The sequence below is a fragment of the Phocoena sinus genome, chromosome 7, assembly GCF_008692025.1.
Source record: "Phocoena sinus isolate mPhoSin1 chromosome 7, mPhoSin1.pri, whole genome shotgun sequence".
NCBI lineage: Eukaryota > Metazoa > Chordata > Mammalia > Artiodactyla > Phocoenidae > Phocoena > Phocoena sinus.
In genome coordinates this window covers 8,388,843-8,410,932 of record NC_045769.1, presented here as the reverse complement: position 1 = coordinate 8,410,932, position 22,090 = coordinate 8,388,843, and the positions used below count along the sequence as shown (strand labels likewise).

At 46.1% G+C, this 22,090-nt stretch overlaps 1 protein-coding gene across 10 annotated transcripts in view; it reads left to right on the top strand.

Annotated features, from left to right (window-relative positions):
• Positions 1 to 22,090, top strand: part of ARMC9 (armadillo repeat containing 9) — a 138,594-nt gene that overhangs the window by 47,871 nt on the left and 68,633 nt on the right. For 6 of the 10 annotated variants that reach the window (XM_032637398.1, XM_032637404.1, XM_032637402.1 and 3 more), the window contains exons 12-18: positions 815 to 907; positions 6,488 to 6,578; positions 8,444 to 8,567; positions 10,767 to 10,921; positions 12,403 to 12,479; positions 14,984 to 15,058; positions 21,111 to 21,201. In XM_032637398.1, coding sequence (XP_032493289.1) covers positions 815 to 907; positions 6,488 to 6,578; positions 8,444 to 8,567; positions 10,767 to 10,921; positions 12,403 to 12,479; positions 14,984 to 15,058; positions 21,111 to 21,201 — 706 coding nt within the window. The remainder of the gene's footprint in view (positions 1 to 814; positions 908 to 6,487; positions 6,579 to 8,443; positions 8,568 to 10,766; positions 10,922 to 12,402; positions 12,480 to 14,983; positions 15,059 to 21,110; positions 21,202 to 22,090) is intronic. The other 4 variants (XM_032637400.1, XM_032637403.1, XM_032637406.1 and 1 more) reach the window with 1 other exon arrangement.

The following is a 22,090-nucleotide window of genomic DNA, read 5'->3' as shown; positions in this document are numbered from 1 at the left end:
TTCTGTCTGAGACCCCTCCAGCCCCTCACCCCTCCACCCCAGCCCAGCAGTAGCCTCCGAACTCACCAGAAGGGCGGCAGCCCCTGTGACCGTGTAAAGCCCGTGGGTGAGAAGGCGGGAAGAGCAGCAGACTGTCCGGAACCCAGAGGTGGAGGTCCTGAGAGGCCGGTGTCCCGGAGAGGTGGGACCCGCTGCGGCCAAGGAGGGAGGCCCTGGGGGAAGAGAGGACCGTATGCAAGGAGGGCAGTGCCAGGGGTGCCACACACGCGCACGCACACACACACACAGTATCCGCAGTGCTGCTGCACCAGCCCCTGTGGGATGGGTCTGCTCTGTGCGCCTGGTGCTCATTCACGGCCCCCCCGTCGGGCACCACGCAAAGGCACCCTGTGTTTTCACACCCCCCTCAGCTGGACCACACGTCCCCAGCCCCCACTGCGCTCACATCCCCCCGTGCTGCCCAATAGTCTGCTCGTCCTTCGGGTACCAACTCTTGAGCCACTTACGGCAAAAAAAAAAAAAAAAAAAGCCCTCTCCAGACATTGGTGTGCTGTCTCTTATCTGCTCCTTACAGTCCAGTCCAATACAATCCTTCACTGCTCTGGAGGTTACATGTGTAAGCTGACTCCTGCATCGCCCATTCAGAAGTACGTGGTAATTTTTTGTTAGCTGACTTGTTGGCTGGTTGGCCACCCGGCTGGGTATTACTCACCTTGTTTGGTGAAATGCATAGTTACTGGTGCTGCCAGCTGCGGGAACAGTTTCCTCCACATCGACACTTGGGTCCTGTTGCCCTTGTTTTTCTTCATTCTAGCGCTTGACCACATCGCACCCTGGAGAGCAGAGGGAGACCGTTCTGCAGGCCTACATCAGCAACGACCTCTTGGACTGTCACAGCCATAGCCAGGTGGGTGAGAGAGGGGCCAGCGCCCAGCCAGGGCCTGCATTTCTGGGAAGGATCTTAGAAGGAGGAGGCTTCCATTTCTATGCATATCTTTTTTTTTTTTTTTTTTTTTTTTTTTAAATATTTATTTATTTATTTATGGCTGTGTTGGGTCTTCGTTTCTGTGTGAGGGCTTTCCCCAGTTGTGGCAAGCGGGGGCCACTCCTCATCGCGGTGCGCGGGCCTCTCACCACCGCGGCCCCTCCTGTTGCGGAGCACAGGCTCCAGACGCGCAGGCTCAGCAGCCGTGGCTCACGGGCCCAGCTGCTCCGCGGCATGTGGGATCTTCCCAGACCGGGCTCGAACCCGTGTCCCCTGCATTGGCAGGCAGACTCTCAACCACTGCGCCACCAGGGAAGCCCTTCTATGCATATCTTCATCGTAGTGACTGTATGTCAGCCTGGGGCTTCTGTTAGCTTCCAAAATCTGCTGTCCACTCTTGACACTGGCCCACTTTTCACTTCTAATGCAGAGTCCTAAACAAGCTAGTACTGCTTGATTCAACTCCGGAGCCCTTTCCTGCCATTTTTCCTTTTCTCAAATTCCCTGCTCTTTCCCTCACCCCACTGCTTACCATGAGTCCTGAAAACTCAGCATGACTTACAAGGGGCAAGGCAGGTAAGCAGATTCAAGTTGTTTTCATCTGGGCCTGACTTAAAAAGTGTCTTGGGCTTCCCTGGTGGCGCAGTGGTTGAGAGTCCGCCTGCCGATGCAGGGGACATGGGTTCGTGCCCCGGTCCGGGAAGATCCCATGTCCCGTGGAGCGGCTGGGCCCGTGAGCCGTGGCCGCTGAGCCCGCACGTCCGGAGCCTGTGCTCCGCAACGGGAAAGGCCACAGCAGTGAGAGGCCCGCGTACCGAAAAAAAAAAAAGTGTCTTCAACACTTTTTGTATATAGCTTTGGACCAGATAGGTCTAATGGTGCAGTGGGAAAAGTATGGGGTTTAGAGGGAGATAAACTGGTTTCAAATCTCTGCCCCACCGGCTATTGGCCAGACACCCTTAAGCAAATTTCTCAGTCTCAGGGAGATTTCCACCACCAAGAAGGGGCCATCACCTGCCTCGTGAGGTCGTTGGGATGGCTGCATGCGGTCGCGTGTGGGAAGAACTTAACCCAGGGCCCAGCTCGGAGGAGTCCTCCTCCCGCCTCCTCATCCCTCTTCCCCAGGGTTCTCAGCACCTGGCCTCCTACCGAAGGAGGATCGACAGCTTGAACATGCCCTATGCAGAGAAGATACTGCATCTCATTATTTCAGTTTCATCCAAAATGCCCTAAAAACTTCATCTCCCTACTGTTAGGCTTCACAGTGTGTGCCCTGAGTGCAGTATCAATACCTCTCGGAATCGCTGATGAAACAGCCCTGGAGAAAGCTTGTTGCGCGTAATCTGTTGTGTGCACAGGCGACAGCATTTAAGGGTTTTGAGTTTCTTCTTTGTACACGATCATATTGTTCCCATGAAACAGTTAAGTATGAAAAATAAGTCCCTCAAATTCTTATTTTCTTTTCCTTTTCTTTTCTGTTGGTATTTGCAATGGCACGGAAACCAGCCTATAAGACACGGAGCAGCTGAAGAATACACTGTCATGACTGAACGAACTCAGATTCAAAGAGTGGATTCAATACTGATTCTTTCTGAACTGTGATATTTCATTGAATCTAAGAAGTAATTTCTCCCCCCATTTTAGCATTTCCGAAACTGGGGTGTATCTAATAGCCGACGGCCTGTTACAGTTTACCTTGCAGTGCTTTTTTCTTTCTTGGTTATATATAAAAAAAATAATATGTCCTCTGATGAAAGGTGTCTTAGGTTTTGTGATATATGATATTTGTCAAAATGCCGAAATCTTGATAGCCACTGAAGGTGTCATATCTTCCTCAGGTCGTTATTTTTAATTGCTATCGCTTATTTATTTTTTTTAATAAGGAATGAGCTGGAGTTACCTTAAGATGTCAGAGAGTCTGCAGAACAGGAGAACTCCTTGGGAAATATGGGTGCCGTGTCACCATGACACCAAAATAAATTGGGAGATATATATAGATATATATATATCTCCCACGTTTTGTTTATCCATTGATCAACAGACACTTGAGTTACCTCTACCGTTTGGCTGTTGTAAATAACGCTGCATTGAACATGAGTGCGCACACCCTCGCTTTTGTCTCAATCAGTTCCTTGCTTTTCTTTGTAGTGTCCTCATTTGCATGTGTACCCTGAACAATATAGTGTTTGATTTGGGGTTTGCTGAGTGGCAAGCACAGACCTTGCTCTGCACGGGAAGGGTACTGTTCCCACGTTAGATGAAGGCACCTGGGGGAGATGACATGAATAACATTGCTGGATTATAATCAGACGTAGCTTCGCTGGGCTCTTAATGGTCCCCTCTGGGGACATTGGTAATCAGAGTCAGGAGAGAGTCCCAGGAAGCACAGGGCCTCTGGCAGGGCTGAAAGGTAGGCCAGGTCCTGGTTATCCAGCAGCAATATGTATGGCCAAGGGGAATGGTGAGCCGCTCTGTAATTTGGGTTTTTAAGCTTGCCTCGCTCGTCTACTTCTAGTTCTCAGGAGCTGATCACATGAGAACACTTCTGTGGGGATGAAAAGACTTTCCACAGCTGATCCACACAGCAGGGTGTGAATGGGGGAGCTGGAGCTTCATCAGAACAAGGGCAGGGGTATCCAAGTGTGGATGAGTCTGGGCTCGCCTTACCCAGGTAGTTTGCACTCTATTTGAAAATATGTTACATGGTGCACTACTTTGGATCCCTGGCCGTATTTGCTAAAACTGCATAGTCTGTGTCCTAGCAAAACCACTCCTAAGTATAACCCCAACAGAAATGTGTCCATACGTTCAACTAAAAGATGTGTAAGAATGCTCATAGCAGCGCTATTTATAAGAATCAAAACACTGGCTATAACCCAAATGTCCCGTCAAGAGTAGAACGGATAAATCAACTGGGATATATTTGTAAAATGAGATGTATTGAGCAATGGGAAGGAGCACACAGCATACAACACAGATGACTCTCACAGACATAATACTGAATGAAAGAGTCAGACATAAAAGAATACATACTACATGACTTTACTTATTAAAAAATTTAAAAACGGACAATACTAACCTACGATATAAGAAGCCAGGAGAGATATTGCCCTTGATTTGGAAAGGGACTCCGGAAGGGTGTCTGGGGCTTTGGTAATGATCTGTTTCTTTTTTTTTTGCTGTACGCGGGCCTCTCACTGCTGTGGCCTCTCCGGTTGCGGAGCACAGGCTCCGGACGCGCAGGCTCAGCGGCCATGGCTCACGGGCCCAGCCGCTCCGCGGCATGTGGGATCTTCCTGGGCCGGGGCACGAACCCGTGTCCACTGCATCGGCAGGCGGACTCTCAACCACTGCACCACCAGGGAAGCCCAATGTTCTGTTTCTTGATTTGACTACCGGTTACCCACGTGTCGTCAAGCGGCACACTCATGATCTGGGCAATATTCTGTATGGATGTTATATTTCAATAAAAATTTTACCTAAATGAATATGGTACAGTGGCAATAGGCATCTTGGGGATGACAGCCTTTGGTATGTCACTCTCCTGAGTCAGTCATTCAGCCTGTACTGGTGGCCCTCCACATCTGGGGCACAGCTGACTTCCAGAAATCTCTTTTCACCAAACGTATGTTGATTCCTTGCAGCCCTTTCCTGAATTGGATCTCTGTTTCCAATATTCTGTATTGTCTTCTTGGTGAAGCCTTTAGTTAATAGCTTCTAGAAAAAGGATGGATGGGAAGTATATTTTTCAAGACTGTGTATGTCTGAAAATATCGTTATTCTTTGTATAGAACTCTGGGCTGTAAATAATTATCCTTCAGAATTTTGAAGATATTGCTTCATTGTCTTTTAGGTTCCAGTGTTGCTGTTGAAAAGTCCCAAGCCATTCTAATTCCTGACCCTTTGTATGTGGCCTGTTTTTTTCTCTCTAGAAACGTGTTGAATCTTTTCTTTTTCACCAGTGTTAATGAATTTTCCATTGATGCCTTTCATGATGTGTGTTTGATTCACTGTTTTGGGCACTTTGTGACCCCTTTCAATCTGACAACTTTAGTTTTGGGAACTTTTCTTGAGTTGTTTTGTTGATGATTTCCTCTCTTGTTTTCTCTGTTCATTCTTTCTGAATGTTGGGCCTCTTGAACTGGTTCTCTAATTATCTTTTTTCTCATATTTTCCATGTTTTTCATTTTGTTCCACTTTCTGGGAGATTTCCTCATCTTTATTTTCCAACCCTCCTGTAGAGTTTTTCATTTCCCTTTTTTGTGTTTTTTTGTAGCATTCTGTTGTTTCATGGATACAGTTATCTCTCTGAGGATATTAATGACAAATTTTTGTCTATTTTTAGTTTTCTTCTCCCTGCACAGTCTCATTTCCTCCAAGTTGCTTCTCTCCCCTGCCCCATTTGTTTTGGCCTTATTTTCCACGTTAGAAACTTTCCTTGAGTTCCTGGTAGACCTTGGTTATCTCCTAATGTTTAGAGTGGAGGGACTGAAAAGCTGACTGGCCGTTCTGAAGGTGAGGGTCAGGCCTGTAGGCATAGAGCTCCACTGAGGGTGACCCTGGTGGGCCATCTGTTGGGAACCTCTGATTTCAGGAGCTTTAGTTCTTTCCCTGTTTCCAGGGCTGGTCATTCTCCTCCAGGAAGTGTCTTCTAATCTGCCTAGAAGGTAACAGTCTGGTTGGCAGTGTTCCGAGAGCCAGGTAGGGGAAGAGGATGGGGGTGGCTCTCTGTCGAGCATTTATCCTGCTTTTAGGCACCACTCCTGCTCCATTTTGGTGTGGCAGCCCTGCTCCCCTGTGCCTGCTGTCCTCCGTCCAGAGACCTTTTGTGTCTCTCAAAAGAGAGCGCTCCCAGATGTGTGATGGGAGGTGCACGGGAGGACAGCTGTGCAGGAGCAGTGCGGGGGGGACCTAGCTGCTGCCTCCACAGCTTTCATTCCTTCTTCTTGATTTCCCCCCAGTTCTTGAGACTTCTGAGGACTGCGTGACGTAAGCTGGGTGATTCCTCATTGCCCGCTTGGCGTTCTCGGGTCTGCTAAGTTTGTTACCATCCTGCATTCATGATTCCAAGATTGTGTTGTTATAGTTTCTTGTGCTGTCCTCTCTGCCCTTGAAGATTTGTCTCCTTCATTTACTGTAGTTTTATGGTGGTTTTGGAGGGAGCGCAGTTAGACGAGTGTTGGATCAATTGTTCTACCTGGAAAGACGTCAGCCACAGTAATAGCAAGTAGTGTTGCTTACTCGGTGCCGGTCACCATTCTGAGTGCTTCGAATAATTGATTCTTCTAAATTTGGAAGACTGAGAAACATATTTTTTTTGCCAACTCTCAGAAAAAAAGTCAGTTGGAAATCAAGACCGAATCGCCTCTAATAAGTTCACTCAGAGGAAGAGGACAGCAGACCTGCAGAGGAGGCATACGCTTCCCTCTCGCTTTTCTCTCACTTCATTGCTTTCCCTCTTTTGATTATATTTTTTTAACTGTTTATTTTTTTCTCCCGTAGAGGAGCGTGCTGCAGCTGCTGCACTCAGAGAGCGAGGTGGTGCGGCAGTATGCGGCCAGGCTCGTCAACGCTTTCGCATCCCTGGCAGAAGGTGAGACGGCAGCTCCTCGCCGACTGAGGGGAAAACGATGAAAAGCTGAGAATTATGTTTTCTTTGGCGGACAAAACTGAAGACTTAAGCCCGGATGCAGCGTCTTACCTAGCTCAGAGGGACTGCTCTGAAGAGGCAAGGGGGGAGCCAGGGTATAAAAGAGTTTTTGCAGCAAAGCTGAGGTAGACAGAGCATCAAAAGCTTACTGTCGTTAAAGAAAACCAGACATCTCAAGTTAAGGAATTCAGCACTTTTCTGTGCACGGGATGATGCAAGAGTCTGGGCTCACTGAAATCATTCCTTTGACAGGCACCTCGGCGATCTAGGGCCATATCCTGTGCTTTCCCATCCTGAACCTCTTCAGGGTGCACCGCTGGGGGTGGCTGCAGGGGCTGAGGGCTTGGCAGCGGGCAGCCCGTTGGTCTCCATCCTGAGCTTCCTCAGGGCTCACCGTCCAGAGTGGCTGCAGTGGCTTGATGGCTGCAACATCCTTTGCTTACTGATACGGCAGGCAACATTTTGTTTTCCATTGATACCTTCAAAGAGAAGAGCTAGGTCTTGTGGATGTGTTTTTCCCTGTGAAAACACATTCTTCCCCAAGTTTCTTAGCAGTGACATGTGATTCCTCAGTTTATTACTGTTTAATGCATCTAAGGTCTTTTGAAAAACTTAGTTGTTGTCATATTGCTGTAACTTACGTCAGAGCAGATTTTGATGGTTTGGGAGTTTATTTTGTTAGCCTTTGGTTTTATTTTGTAAACTTTCTGGTATTGTAACGTAGTACTTTTTAGATTGCTCTCAAGATAGCAGGTAATGCATTTTTTATCATTTTCTACTTAAGGCCAAATAAGGTTGGTGAAATAAAGTGATCCCAGTAAGCACTATACCATGTCTTTCAAAACACTAATCCTTTTAAATCAAGAGGATTTGAAAATTCCCAAAATAACATGCCACCATAATTTAATTCAAAATGATTTTACAAAATGCCATTACCTCCCATAAATTCTACTTTGTTTGAGCTCTTTTTAACACGAATAATGGGAGTTTTAAATTGTGACTGTATGACACTCCAGAAGTCTTTTCATTCATTTGTTTGTTGTTCCAGCCATTTAACAAACATTTTATGATAAGCCAGGGTATGTGCCGAAGACCATTCATATAATATGGTTGAACTTTATGTCTGAGATTAATGTCATCTGTATCAAGATACAAGTTCACAACAGGCTAGTGATGGGGTCCCAGGTATGGTTCCTAACTTCTTCTCCAGGCCATGGGTGTGTCCAGAAAGCACTACTGGGCTGCCTCTATTGTTAAGACTAAGAGGTTCATAACACACAGATTCATCACCCCCTTTTTCCTTGTGATCTGACTTTTGGGTTCAAGATTTTGGGTAGGGACTTCCCTGGCGGTCCAGTGGTTGGGACTTTGCCTTCCAGTGCAGGGGGTGTGGGTTCAATCCCTGGTTGGGGAGCTAAGATCCCACATGCCTCACGGCCAAAAATCTAAAACATAGAACAGAAGCAGTATAGTAACAAATTCAATAAAGGCTTTAAAAACAAAAAATGGTCCACATCAAAAAAAATCTTAAAAAAAAAAAGATTTTAGGTAGATAAAAGACAGTGCTCAGCACAAGAACACGGTGATGAATCATGTTTAGATGACAGGAAAAGTGGTTTTCCATTCATTAGATAGTTGATTGAGTAAAACCAACTTGCAGTTGAAATGCTTTAATAAGTTTTCTAGAACATAAAATTACCCAAACTCTACGTGTGTTATATGCAAAGTTTTCATAGAAAGTGGTTTTGGAGCATGAACTTAACACAAGATAAATTCTCTCCCTTGTTCATCTCTGGTTATATTATTAGGTCGCCGCTACCTTGCCCAGAGCACAAAGGTGCTGCGGATGCTGGAAGAGAGGCTGAAGGAGGAAGACAAGGACGTCATCACCCGGGAGAACGTCCTCGGGGCCTTGCAGAAGTTCAGCCTCAGGTGCTGACCGTGCAGTAGGTCATGGTGGCGCCTGTGACATCAACTTGGGGGTTTCTTAGCCACTGTTTTGTGCTTATTTGGTCCCAGTGACAATCCAAGATGCAGGTGATGTTTTTCAGTGAATGCTTAGAAGAGGTTGGGTGACTTTCTGAAGAAGAGCTGGAAAGCGTACCTCGGATCCACTAAACCATCCTGCTCCTACACTTTAAAGCACTGGTATATTCTCCTAATGACCATTATCTCGTGCTGACCAGGTGCTAGATGCTAGATTGTGTCTCAGGCCACGTGCAAGGTTTGGAGATAAGCACGTGAATGCACCCCGCGAGAGCCTCCACCTGCAAGTGCCCACAGTTCACTGTGGGGGAGGCACGTGTAGATGTGCAGTCACAGTCGGGGGGTGGGTAGGTCGCTTTGTGGAAGTCAGGGGTGGAGCCTCCTGGTTCCTGGTCACCCATCTCAGCCGCCTGCGCTGTAGTCTCAGCCTGGACCTGGTCCTGACTTGGGAGTGCTCCACATTCGAGATTTAAAACTCAGACACCTCTTCTTGAAGCAGATCTGACGTCCTCCCAGAGCTTTTTTTTTTTTCTAAATTGGCAGCATTATTAAGGTGTATTTTACATACCACAAAATTTACCCCTTTTAAGTGTACAATTCAATGATTTTGGGTACATTCACCGAGTTGTACAACCATCACCACAGTCTAATTTTAGAACATTTCCATCACCACAGAAAGAAACTTCATGCCTATTTGCAGTCACTTTTCATGCTTATCCCTCTCGCCCCAGGTAACCACCACTCTGCTTTCTGTAGATTTACCTGTACTGGTGTGGTCTTTTGTGACTGGCTTCTTTCACTTGGCATAATGTTTTTGAGGTTCATACAAGTAGCGTGTACCAGTGCTTCATTCCTTTGTGTTGCCGAATAACATTCCATTTCTTGGACAGACCACGTTTTGTGTATTCATTCATCAGTTGATGATATCTTGGTTGTTTCTACTTTTTGGCTATCACGCATAATGCTGCTATGAACATTTGCATACACGTCTTTGTGTAGACCCATGTTTTCTTTTCTCCTGGGTGGGTATCTAGGAGTGGAATTGCTGGGTCATATGCTAATTCTTCCAGAATCCGTATTCCCTGATGACCACCTGACTTTCTCATTGACTACTAAGAATTTTAGTACCTTGAGTCCCCAACTTTTTCTCTCAGTCCCTAACTTTTTCTCTCAGTCCCTAACTTTTTCTCTCAGTCCCTAACTTTTTCTTCCCACCAGATGTGGTTAACATCTGACTGGCTCTCACTAATAAACTAAAACCTGAAAAGGGACATATTCTAAGTGTGTGTATGTTTTGTGGGGGGAAAGCTGTAGATGTGTAGTTCCTACTATTTGCCACGTCCCTGCTGATGAAGATTTCTCGTTCTACCTATATGAATTGAAAGAACTATAAATAATCTCCAGAGTTATTACTTCCCCAGATCATAGGAACATGTTTCTGTCGGTTTATAACGATGATTCAGCTTGGTGTTGACTCTATTTGAAAAACTTTTAGAAATTGAATAACTTCAGTTATTATAGCGCTTAGTCCCATCAGTTCTTAAGGTTGACGTGATAACATCCACTGTAACACGTTATGATGAGGCATTGAATTTTGTAAGATTTTACACCTGGGCCTTGGGTAGAAAATAATTCCATATAAATTGTATTACCCAGGTTACTAAACTGGCCTTACTCTATAGAGATCTGAATCAAAATGGTATTCAGCTCGTTTTATATGAGCTGGTCTTCTTTTTTGTGTTTCTTTACTTTTACATAGCTCAGAGTGCCTCAACTACATTATATAGACTAGACTTCAGGTAAAAATCTGTTTGTCAGTGAACCATTTCTATGACTCTGTTTCCTGGGTTAAGTAGACCAAAAGCTATCAGTAAATATTTATTAAGTATTTGAAGTAATACGCTGCTAACTCTAAATATTGAAAAGGAAACTTTCAGAGTAGGAAGTCTCCTTACTGCCTCATTTTTCTTTAAACCTTCAGTAACATCCCTGAAAGGTAAAGAATTTATTGTTGTAGTTTCCGTCGTACAGGTCTAACAGTAAGATATTCACCAGGGTCCGTAACTTCTGTGAAGGTTCTTTTCTGATAGGCATTCACACTACCATGTACTGTCACATGAAAGGTTTCCTGCTAACTCCCCGCAGGCTGTCTCATCCTAGGCGCCCACTGCAGACAGCGATGATTCAAGATGGCCTCATCTTCTGGCTGATTGACGTCTTGGAGGAGCCTGACAGCCTGTCAGACTACACGCTCGAGTACTCGGTGGCCCTGCTCATGAACCTCTGCCTTCGGAGCACAGGTCTCACTGTTGCCGTCCCCCTGCCCCCAGGCTCTGGAGTGCCCACGAGCCTGAAGCCTGATGTGGTCTGCCTTCCGTTTCCCTCCCAGAAAACTCAAAACAGAAAAAGAGTGAAGCATGTCCAGCTAGGTATAAAGCTATTGAATCCCTAAAGCCAAGATACCACTCTGGCCTTGGAAAGAATAATTTATACATATATGTATGTATATATATATATATATATATATATGCAGAACCCACATTAAGAGGAGATTGAATTACATTACGTTTTTCTTCATTTTCATTGCATTATTCAAAGGTAGGAAGTGAAGAATTATGATCTGTTTTATCTGAAGACAGAGAAGTATGTTCCCAAGATTCCACAGGATTAAGTTGGTGACAGAGCAGCGACATTAAACCAGGCTTCCTGCTCTTAATCACAGTCGCCTTCCCCACTCCACCTCGTACAGACAGCGATTCCCATGTGACATCAGTCATTTATGTCTTGATCAATAAAGGGAGGGAGTGATTTTAGCTTTCCTGCAGGTTCCATCCCACTTAAATGATCTGTGCCCTGGGATAGAAGAAGCTTCCTTGGAGAGGTGCCACGTCCGGCCCATGGCTGACCTCTGTCTGAGAAGGTGTTGAGAAGGCGTTGGGAGAAGGTTACCTGGATAAATAGCTCCGGGATGTTTGTTAGAAGCTCCTTCACCCTCAGATGCCTTGGAATCTGAACCACCTAACTGTGTTGTTGACTGACTAAATGACTTACTTCTATCTTCTCTTTTAAAAATATAGCATATGCAAATTTCCTAGCTTTAAAACATTTATCAGATTATAATCAGCTTGTCTTTATTATCATCAGTTTATTTGCAATGATTGCCCTGATGATGTTTGGACTTCCTGAAATAGCTGGAGGATTTTTAAGTGATGGCCTGTGCACTTGGGAGGAGAGCATGGCCCTTTGACTCATCGTGCTTTCAGTGTAGTGAACAGCTCTGACCTCCTGAATAATAAGAACCGCCTCCACTTACTGAGCACTGGGAGTGTGCCACCCTATACTGAGCCGCCGGGACTTCCCTGGCGGTCCAGTGTTTACGATTCCGCGCTTCCAATGCAGGAGGAGGCTCAGGTTTGATCCCTGGTCGGGGAACTAGGGTCCCACATGCCGTGGCGCTCGGCCAAAAAAACACGAAAAACTGATGCTCTCTTTCTGTCTCATGGTCCTGTCTCCTTGTCTCACATTGCTTTGGGAAACTTTAGTGTTCACATCCTGAGATATACTGAGCTACTTAATTCTACATCGCCCTTTGAGGTGGACATTATAATCCCCAAGGGACCCCAGAGGAAGATATTGGGCCCCGAGTCGGTGAAGTGACTCACCCAAGGTCACACAGCTCACAGGCAGAGGAGCCAAGGTTCATATTCAAGTCTGCCTGACCTGAAACTGTGCCTCTGAGTTTAGACATGTCCTGTTTTGTTTCTCTCTTTTTCTCCTAAAGGGAAGAACATGTGTGCCAAGGTGGCGGGCCTCGTGCTGAAAGTTCTTTCGGATCTGCTCGGCCATGAAAACCGCGAGGTACCCAGTCAGCGCCGTAAACCCCGGGCTTGGGGGAGGGTGGCCCGGGGTACTTACTGCACTCGCCCTCTTCCAAGTATTTGTATAAGCTACGTCAGAGCTTTTATCATTTTTAAATTCTGGAACCCAGAAGAGGAGGCTGTTCCCTGGCTTCCCGTCTGTGAGCACAACTGCCATTCACTGGCCTGTACTGCTCCCTCCCGGGGGTTATTTTTTCCTCCTGGGCATCTCCCCCTGCTTCACTCCTCCCCCCATGTTGACACTCCTCTGCTGGGTTTAATATATGTCCATGGACATGTATGTAACATGAAAATATATTTAATATTATGGGTGTGCTCAATTTGTATAAATAACATTGCCCTCTAAATCTCATCCTTTTCTTCCATTTTCACTGTGTCTTTAGGACCTTTCTCTGTTGCTTTCTGTACGCCTAGGTCCTTAACTCTCGCTGCTGCACAGCAGCCCCTTGTTGGCAGCCCTGCCGTTTCACTTATCCAGTCCCCCAGGGGTGCCCTGTTTGCTTGCCTTCACCTCTCTGTGCCACAGCCGTCCTCGGTGGACGTGGCTGCACTTCCCCCTCGAGGGCCCGAGCCGGAGCTTCCCTGGGGCGTAGACACTCGTCACTGCTGGCTCACCCCATATGTCAGTCTTGGGTCAGAGTCCTGCAGAACTGTCCTCAGGATGGCCGTCCTGGATTCTGCTCTCATCCGTGTGGTGGTCTAGCCAATGGGAGGCAAGCCCTTTTTAAATAAAATAGAGGTCTGGATCAGCTAACACACACTATGATTATTCTCTCACCCGCTTTCTACGAATGCCTTTGTGGAAACCATGACATCACTTTGCACCTGAAGCCAAAACCTCCACAAAGATCTGCCCTCTTTAGCCGGCTCTTGATATACGTTAAGAGTCAAACAGAGAAAAAGCCGACAGGAAAAAAAGGACAAAGTGTATAAATGGACAGTTTACAGAACAGTAAATCTTGATGGTCTGTAAATATGAAAAGATCTTCAATTTTGCTAGTAGTCAGGGAAATGAAAATAAACACAACTGTAGGATGTCTTCTCTTACCCATTAGATTAGCAGAAATGAAAAGTGGTAATAAATCCAGCTCTGGAAAAGGGTGGTGGGAAATGAGACCTCCCCCATTGCTGTGGAGAGTGTATGTAGCACGCAGTCCACTCGAAAGGGAAAGCCCGTTTATCAAGCGGCTGCCATGTTCCATGTCCCGTCTGGCTTGATGTTAGGGTTACTTATGTGAGTAAAGCATGGGTCCTGTCCCTGAAGAGCTCATGGAGAGACATAAGTATAAGTTTAAAAATATACTAAATCCTGGGAGTTAGCTGGTGGCCTAGGGGTTAGGATTCTGGGCTTTCACTGCCGTGGCCCAGGTTTAATCCCTGGTCAGGGAACTGAGATCCTGCAGGCCGCGCAGTGCAGCAGATAAGTAAATAAATACTGAATCCAGCGCAGAAGCGGAGGGAGGTATGTACAGGGAGCAGAGCAGCCTGTCTGGGGGCTTAGGAAAGGCTTCCTCTGAGGTATGTCTGAGCTGAGTTTTATTTTTTAATTAATTATTTATTTATTTTTGGCCACACTGTGTGGCCTGTGGGATCTTAGTTCCCTGACCAGGGATTGAACCCACATCCCTTGCACTGGAAGTACGGAGTCTTAACCGCTGGACTGCCAGGGAAGCCCCTGAGCTGAGTTTTAAAGGATGAACCATAGGTTTCCAGATAGACGTATATGGGAAGAGCATTCCCAGCAAGATGAGCTGCTAGAACCAGGCCAGGGCATGTCACAGCGTGCTGGCGGGGGGCGGGGGGCAGTCCCTTAAGTGGAATCTTTGTAGTGTGAATCCCAAGTGGCAGGAAGGAAGGAGCAGAGGGGGATGATATAGAGGCCAAACCTTGAAGGGCCCTGTGTCCTACAGTAAGGAGTTAGGACTTTCCAGGTAGTTTCTACAGAAGGTTCCCGAGGTCGGGGGAGGGATGATTTGGCCCATGCGGTAGAATCTTGGCAATGATACGATGGTTGGGTTAAAGGGTGAACGTAGAAGGCAGAGAGACCCTTTTGGAGGTCTCATGTAGCCTAGGTCATGGACGATGATGTCTGAACAAGGACTGTAGCGGCACCTATGGAAAAGATGGGTTCCCACTAAAGATGGCTTGGACACCCAACATTGGAGGGTAAGAAGAGAGAGGAATCAGTGATGCCTCCAAAAGTTCTAGCCTGAGTCATCAGGATGACATTAATTCAGCAATGACATGTAACGGGAGTAAACTTTGGGAGAGAACGATGCCCTTGGTTTTGAACTCTTAGTTTTAGCTGTTGCCCTGGGCCGTGCCAGTGGAGATGTCTGTCATTTGGAGACCTGCCTCCTGGAGCTCAGGGAGCTGTGAAGGTGGCAGTGCTCGCCAGCCAGGCTGTTCTCAAGGGTAGTGTGTGATGTTTGAGTTGTATGGTATTTGAGAACCTGAAAATGACTGTTTTTTCTCCCCTTAAAGATACAGCCGTATGTGAATGGAGCTCTGTACAGCATCCTTTCTATTCCATCCATTCGTGAAGAAGCAAGAGCAATGGTAAGAAAACGTGCTGTGGGGTTGGTCAGCTTCTGTCAGTGCCACGTTCAGAGGCTTTTAGAATAAGGGGTTCCTGGCGGGGCCCCAGGGAAGGGCTTCAGATAGCTTCTGAACTCCCTGAAATTGTATCCCAAATACGTATTTGCAGTTTTCTGGGGAGAGAGTTTGTGGTTTTTATCAGATTCTCAAGGGGTCCCAGCCGACAGGATTAAGAACCACAGCGTCAGAAGTTCCTAGAAGGTTTATTTTTTTGGAAAGTTGTAGACATTTTTAAAAATTTAAGTGACCCATTTTAATTGGGGGCTTTGGGAATGCTTATGGATTTCATAGTAGGAGAAACTTAGCAAGAAAATGATGAAACGGAGAAAAATCATCACCCAAATTCACCTCCAGGCTTCCTGGAGGATTGTAGCAGTGAGACCTGGGGCAATCAAAACACTCCTCTAATCTGCAGGCATTCTGATAGCAACCATGTGGAACAGATAAAACTGTCTGGCTGGAAAAGAGTTAACTGAATATTTAATGTGTTTACTTCAGTGTTTATATTGGAAGCATTAAAACAAACCTCAGGCGATTAGCATCTTCTTTTGAGATGACAAACGTTTCTAGATCTAATCAAAACCATTGGAGTTTTGTCCTTTTTCCTTATGACATGTGAAACCGTGTGTGCGTATTAAATGCTTAGAATGAAGGGATTAAATACATTTCCACCATCAAAACACAGGCTAAATTCAGTTTGAGAGCAATGAAGCATGTTCTTCCACGTGGCTTTGCTTACTTAGAAGAATTACTAAATCTTCTAATGGGTCTACAGTTACATCAGCAGTTATGCCAGAGACAAAAACTTATTTAAGATCCATTCTGTGTGGTCACGGTAAACAATGAAACTTAATTGCCTACTGCTTTTTTGGCCGTACGCGGGCCTCTCACCATTGTGGCCTCTCCCGTCGCGGAGCACAGGCTCCGGACGCGCAGGCTCAGCGGCCATGGCTCATGGGCCCAGCCGCTCCGCGGCATGTGGGATCTTCCCGGACCGGGGCACGCACCTGTGTCCCCCGCATCGGCACGCGGACTCTCAACCACTGCACCATCAGGGAAGCCCTGCCTACTGCTTTTAAAGAAAAAAAGAAATCTGCTTTTTCAGTACAGAATAGGGGAAGAGAAACTTGATTAAATTCTGCATGATGGTCATTCAGGTCAAAGAGAGGAATTGTCAACCAAGGCAGAGAACAAGGAAGAAAACATGTAGGTTGAAGAAAAAGAAAGAACAGAGGTGACATGGAGTCCAGAAGCATGAAGGGCAGACATCCAGGGCACAGGGGTGGAGAAGGCGGACTTAAGGGCAGGAAAGGGACAGGCATCAGGTGGGGAAAAGAGACTCACTGTTGTCGGACACGAGGGGGGTGGCCCTTAGAGATCATCCAGGCCAGAGAGAAAAGAGGTGGAAGAATGGGTCAGCCTCAGAGCCCTGTGCAGCAATATCCTGAGGTCTCACACGCCTGTCATTGGAGCCCCAGAAGGAGAGGGGAGAGAGGGAATGGGCAGCAAAAGGGTTGAATCAATAATGATGGAAAACATAAACATAATAATAAGGCATCTAGGAGATCCCCAAAGGTTTGGAAATTAAACAGCACAATTGAGTTCGTTTTCTATTGCTGCATAAAAAATTACCCCAAAGTTTAATGGCTTATAAAAAATTACTGCCTCACAGTTTCTATAGGACAGACGTTGGGGAGCAGAATAGCTGTGTGGTGCTGGCCAAGAGTCTCTCCTGTGATTTTAGTGAAGACTTCAGCCGGGGAGCCGAGGGCACAAGGATCCGCTTCCAAGCTCGCTCTCGTGCTGGCTGTTGTCTGGGGACCTCGTTTCCTTGCCAGGGGACTGCTGCATAGGGCTTCTCTCCACCTGGCAGCTGGCTTCTCCCTGAGGGATCCCAGAGAGTCAGAGCGTGAGCAAGAGAGCAGCCACAGTCTCCTTTATGACCCAGTCTGAGAAGTGGTCACAGGACTGGCTCGGGTGCAGTGTGGGAAGGACAGCCCAGGAGCACGCGGTCCAGGAGGGGGGTTCGTCTTGGAGCCTGGCTGCCACTCGCTTCTAAGTCGCCTCTGGATCAAAGAAGTCGCAAAGGAAACTAGGGCTATTAATCGTTTGACATATATCACAGATGTTGCCCCAGTATTTCACTGGTGTTTTACTTATGGGGCTTTGGTTATATGACAGCTTTAATTATAGTTAAATCCATTAATATCTTCCTTTATAGTTTCTGACATAAGTTTCTAGACAGCCTCTGAATTACCAACTTTGAAAAGAAAATGTAGACCACTTAGATAGAGATGTAAGTAGCATATGCTTCCCTCTGGCATTTTAACAGGTATCAAAGTCATAAGCAAATGGAGGAAGCTTTTGGACACTTCACCTAAGTAGTTACCTATTTATTTGTAAGAGAGGCCTCTAAAGGAGGATATGGCTTCAACAGAGTTTTTCTAAAACCCTGAGATTTCCTCTCATTTCACTCTTATCCTTGAAGAGGTTTTTAGATTGATGGAGGGTATTACATCCTTTTCCTTTGTTATATAACAGTAATAACGGAAACCAGACAGTGAGGAGAACATTATCCATAATCTCACTGCCCTAACATCTGCTCACACGCAAAGCCAGGGAGGAGGTGACAGAACTGACATTCAGGCCGTGCCGGGTGTGTGTCAGCACAGTCCTTTTGGAAAGAAGTTCAGCAGTATATGTGACAAATTATGGAAACCTACATATTTTGGATTCATTCATTTTCCTCTGGTTATTGACGCAGAGGAGAAGAGCTCTGTGCATGGCAAGGCTCATTTCAATATTTTTATAATAGTGAAAAACCAGAACATAAATGTCTGGTAATAGAGGAATTGCTAATGAAATTGTGGTTCTTTTGCTCACAGTATTAGTAGCTATTGAAGATGATAATTAAGAAAAGCAGTATGAGACAGTATGGGAACTTTATTGTGTAATGAGGGATAAAAGCAGAATATGACATTGTAATAACTCTGTGTTTGCAACTGTGTAAAACATTTGTGTGCTTGTGGAAAATGAGAGAGAATACGTAAAAATTAGATTAGTACCAAATGCCACTATGGTGGTCTTAAAGTAATACCAACAATAAAAAAAAAAAAAAAAAAAAAGGAGAAAAAGATACATGCGTGCCCTGAGGCCCATTTGAACTTTAAGAGACCACCAAGGTCTGGGGCCTGAGAGCAGATGCGATCAAGAGGGCCACCCTAATGCTACCCCAAGGCCTCCTGCACCCAGGGCTGGAGTAATTGTCGGCCAGGAGCTCTTCCCTGGGATCGAAACCCCAGCCAAACATTGCGCCCTGGGCTGGAGCAGACCAGATGCTCTGTCAAGGCTCTCAGAGTCTCTGGGAGAGCCAGGGAACTGGGCTCAGAAGCCACAAAGCCAGGAGAAATGCCCACACACTCCACGGGGCTGCTGCAGTGATATCCCCACTGTGCCTTGCACCAATGCCCCGGGGCCAGGCTCACACTGCAGTGCCAGAAACTCTGCTCTGCTGTCCCTGAAGGGCGGGATGCCGCCTGCCCAACCGTCACAAAGATGTGTGTTCCCCGCGTGCCTGATTCTTCACATTGCCCACTTCTGATCAGTCCCACATGGGTGCATTTGATTGGCAGGACCTAGGTCATCTGCCTGCACCCTGGCTGAAGGGAGCCTGGGAATGCTAACATGCTGGCTGCGGCCTTGGGAAATGAACACATCGTAGAGAAGCTCTTTTAAAAGTGTTCACAGCTACAAATGTAACAGTTGTCCATTACAGTTGGTAAGCCTGTCTGCTGTATTCCATGGCATCCCATCATGTGTGGGCCTTTCAAAATTAGTGTGGAGGGCTTCCCTGGTGGCGCAGTGGTTAAGAATCCACCTGCCAATTCAGGGGGACACGGGTTCGAGCCCTGGTCCAGGAAGATCCCACGTGCCGCGGAGCAACTAGGGCCGTGTGCCACAACTACTGAGCCTGCGCTCTAGAGCCCGTGCTCTGTAACAAGAGAAGCCGGCGCAGTGAGAAGCCCGTGCACCGCAGCGAAGAGTAGTCCCCCTCTCGGCGCAACTAAAGAAAGACTGCACGCAGTAACAAAGACCCAACGCAGCCAGAAATAAATAAATTTACTGAAAAAAAAAATTAGTGTGGAAATCTTACTGAGAGGATAAATTGATATGGCATTTTTAGAAAGCAATTTGACAATATGTATAATAGTCCTCAAAAATATTAATATTCTTTGCCCAGTAATTCCACTTCTGAAGCTCCATACAAAAACATGAACAAAGATTCATGTATCAAAATATTCATCACAGCATTACTGATCATAGTGGAAAACAGGAAACAACCTAAAGGTTCTCCAGGGTTCTGTCCTAACCCTCTTCTCTTCTCACTCTGGGGCCACCGGGAACCTTGTTTGCTCCCTTGCTTCAGCTACCAGCTCTCTCTTCTGAGCCAGAAACCCCTACCAGACACAGCAAACACAGTTTCAACCGTTTATTAAGCATCTCCTATGTGCCAGTCGTCAGACTAGATGCTTTTTCTATCTTTTTTTTTAGGTATAATTATGAACAGTGAAATGCACAAGCCTTACATATACAGTTCAACGCATTTTGACAAATACACATATTTACATAACCAACACCCAATTATATCCTTTAAAAATCTCGTGTCAACTTGAGTTGCCATCCTTATTTTATAGTTGAGGAAAAAGGCTGGGAAGAGTTAAATAATTTGACCAAGGTCACATAGCTAGTTTATGGGGAAACGAGAATTACAATCCAGATTTAACCTTTCTAGAAGGTAATGCTCTGCTTTAGATGATGGGAACTCACCATGTTCAAAAGTGCACTGGGCACTTCTTCTTTGATTCAGTTAGAGCTGTTGATTCCAAACTGGCCTACCTAAAAAGGAGCTTACTGGCTCCGGTAACTGAAAAGTCCAGGCAGAAGCTTCAGGCGCAAGCTTCAGGCACGGCTCGATCAGGATTCACATGTCACTTGATCTGTTTCTCTACCAGCACCTCTGTACTCTGCTCCCTCTGCTTTGGGTTCAATATCAGATACACTTTCCCCTCGTCGGGGTAAGAAGGCCTCATCAGCTCCAACCATACGTTCAAGTCCCACAGAAAAGAGGAAGGAGGAGAAATAGACATTTATGGTCAAGTCAGCATCTTACCTCTACATGTCCCTGGAATTCTGTTAGTCAGAACTGAAAATGCTGATGTCAGTGTTTCGTAGTAAATAATACACACTGTAATGACTTTATAATTATTTTGATAGAAAAAGAACGATGGCTGTTTAAAAAGAGGTTCTATTTGTTCTTTGACTTCTCTGAACATGTGGTTTTACTTTTCAAAGACCATTTTTGGCCCTAAAATCCAGTAGGCAGCGTATAACTACAGGGAAAACATGGGAGAGAAACCACCTCCCCAGACAACATACTGCCAAAGCTCAAAGGAGGACTTACACAGTAAAATTTTACGATAGCTTTTTAAAAAATAAATGTGTTATGATTAGGTCAGATAGTCAACCAAGAATAAAATAATTTCCTTGTGAAAACAACAAAAAGAATGTTTAGAACTGAGTAGAGGATTTTTATTGTGCATATCCCTTCCTCCTGAAAAAAAAAGGTTTTTTGGTTTTGTTTTGTTTAAATTAATTTATTTACTTTTGGCTTCATTGGGTTGTGCGGGCTTCTCATTGCGGTGGCTTCTCTTGTTGTGGAGCACGGGCTCTAGGCTCGAGGGCTTTAGTAGTTGTGGCTCTCGGGCTCTAGAGCGCAGGCTCAGTAGTTGTGGCACACGGGCTCAGTTGCTCCCCGGCATGTAGGATCTTCCCGGACCAGGGCTCGAACCCGTGTCCTTCGCATTGGCAGGCGGATTCTTAACCACTGTGCCACCTGGGAAGCCCTGTTTTTTTTTTTTTTTTTTTTTTTTTTGATTAGGTGAAACTACTCCATTAAAAAGTAGTTTCCCCCCAAAACTGAAATGTTAACTCTTACTCTCTCCAATGCTTCTAGGGAATGGAAGACATCCTTTGCTGCTTCATCAAAGAAGGCAATGCTGAAATGATCCGGCAGATTGAATTTATCATCAAGCAGCTTCATTCCGGTCTGTTCAATGCAAGAATCTATTATGTATCTTTGGAATCTTTCACATATGCTAGAAAGACACGTGGGCTTTCTTAGAGGGGCTTGTCATATCTTAGAATTCATTCAAGAGGCCTTAAGGGAGGTGGGGAGACCCAAGCGAACCCACAAATGAAAGTTCAGCCAGGTAGCCAAGGCCACTTTGTCCCATGATCAATGGTCTCTCATCACACTTTTGGCTTATAGTCAACCAGAAGAGCTCAAAAGCAGTTGCAGAAACCCTTCTCTAACTGGAAGTTCTCTTTATATGGGCCTCCCCCTCCTAACCATTTCCTCCAGACCACTAGGGCGGCCGTCCCAGGGTCCGAGGGTCAGATAATGAAAACAGATGCCAATCTTTCCGGCACCACCGTGGAAAAGGCCCTCGTCCTCCCACGTTCATTCGCTCCAGAAGAATTCATGTTGCCAACCAGCAACGTGGGAGGATGTGATCCCCTTCCTTCCATTACTGTGACCACCCACATCCCATAATAAGCAGTAAAGGAAGGTAAAGGAAGCTTTGGATGGGACCAGGTGGTGGGGACGCTCTTAGCTCTTTCTCTGGCCCCCTGATGCCTTGATCCTGACTTGTACACAAGCCAGAGGCACCTGGCACTGCCAGCATCCAGGGTCAAGCTTGTCACTTACGTCTTTCTGCATGCCCTTGTCCACATCACTGAAAGTCCAAGTGCACAGATTCTGTTCCTCACACGAACGCAGGTAAAAATTGAATCTCCTGATCTCTAATCCCAAGGCAGCAGCTTGACCAAGGCCGAGCAAAAGGGAAATGCCTGAAGCCCTTCACTGGAGGAAGCCCACAGGTGGCTCTCCCAGCTCCTGGTTCACAGCTGGGGCTGCACAGGGCAGTCACC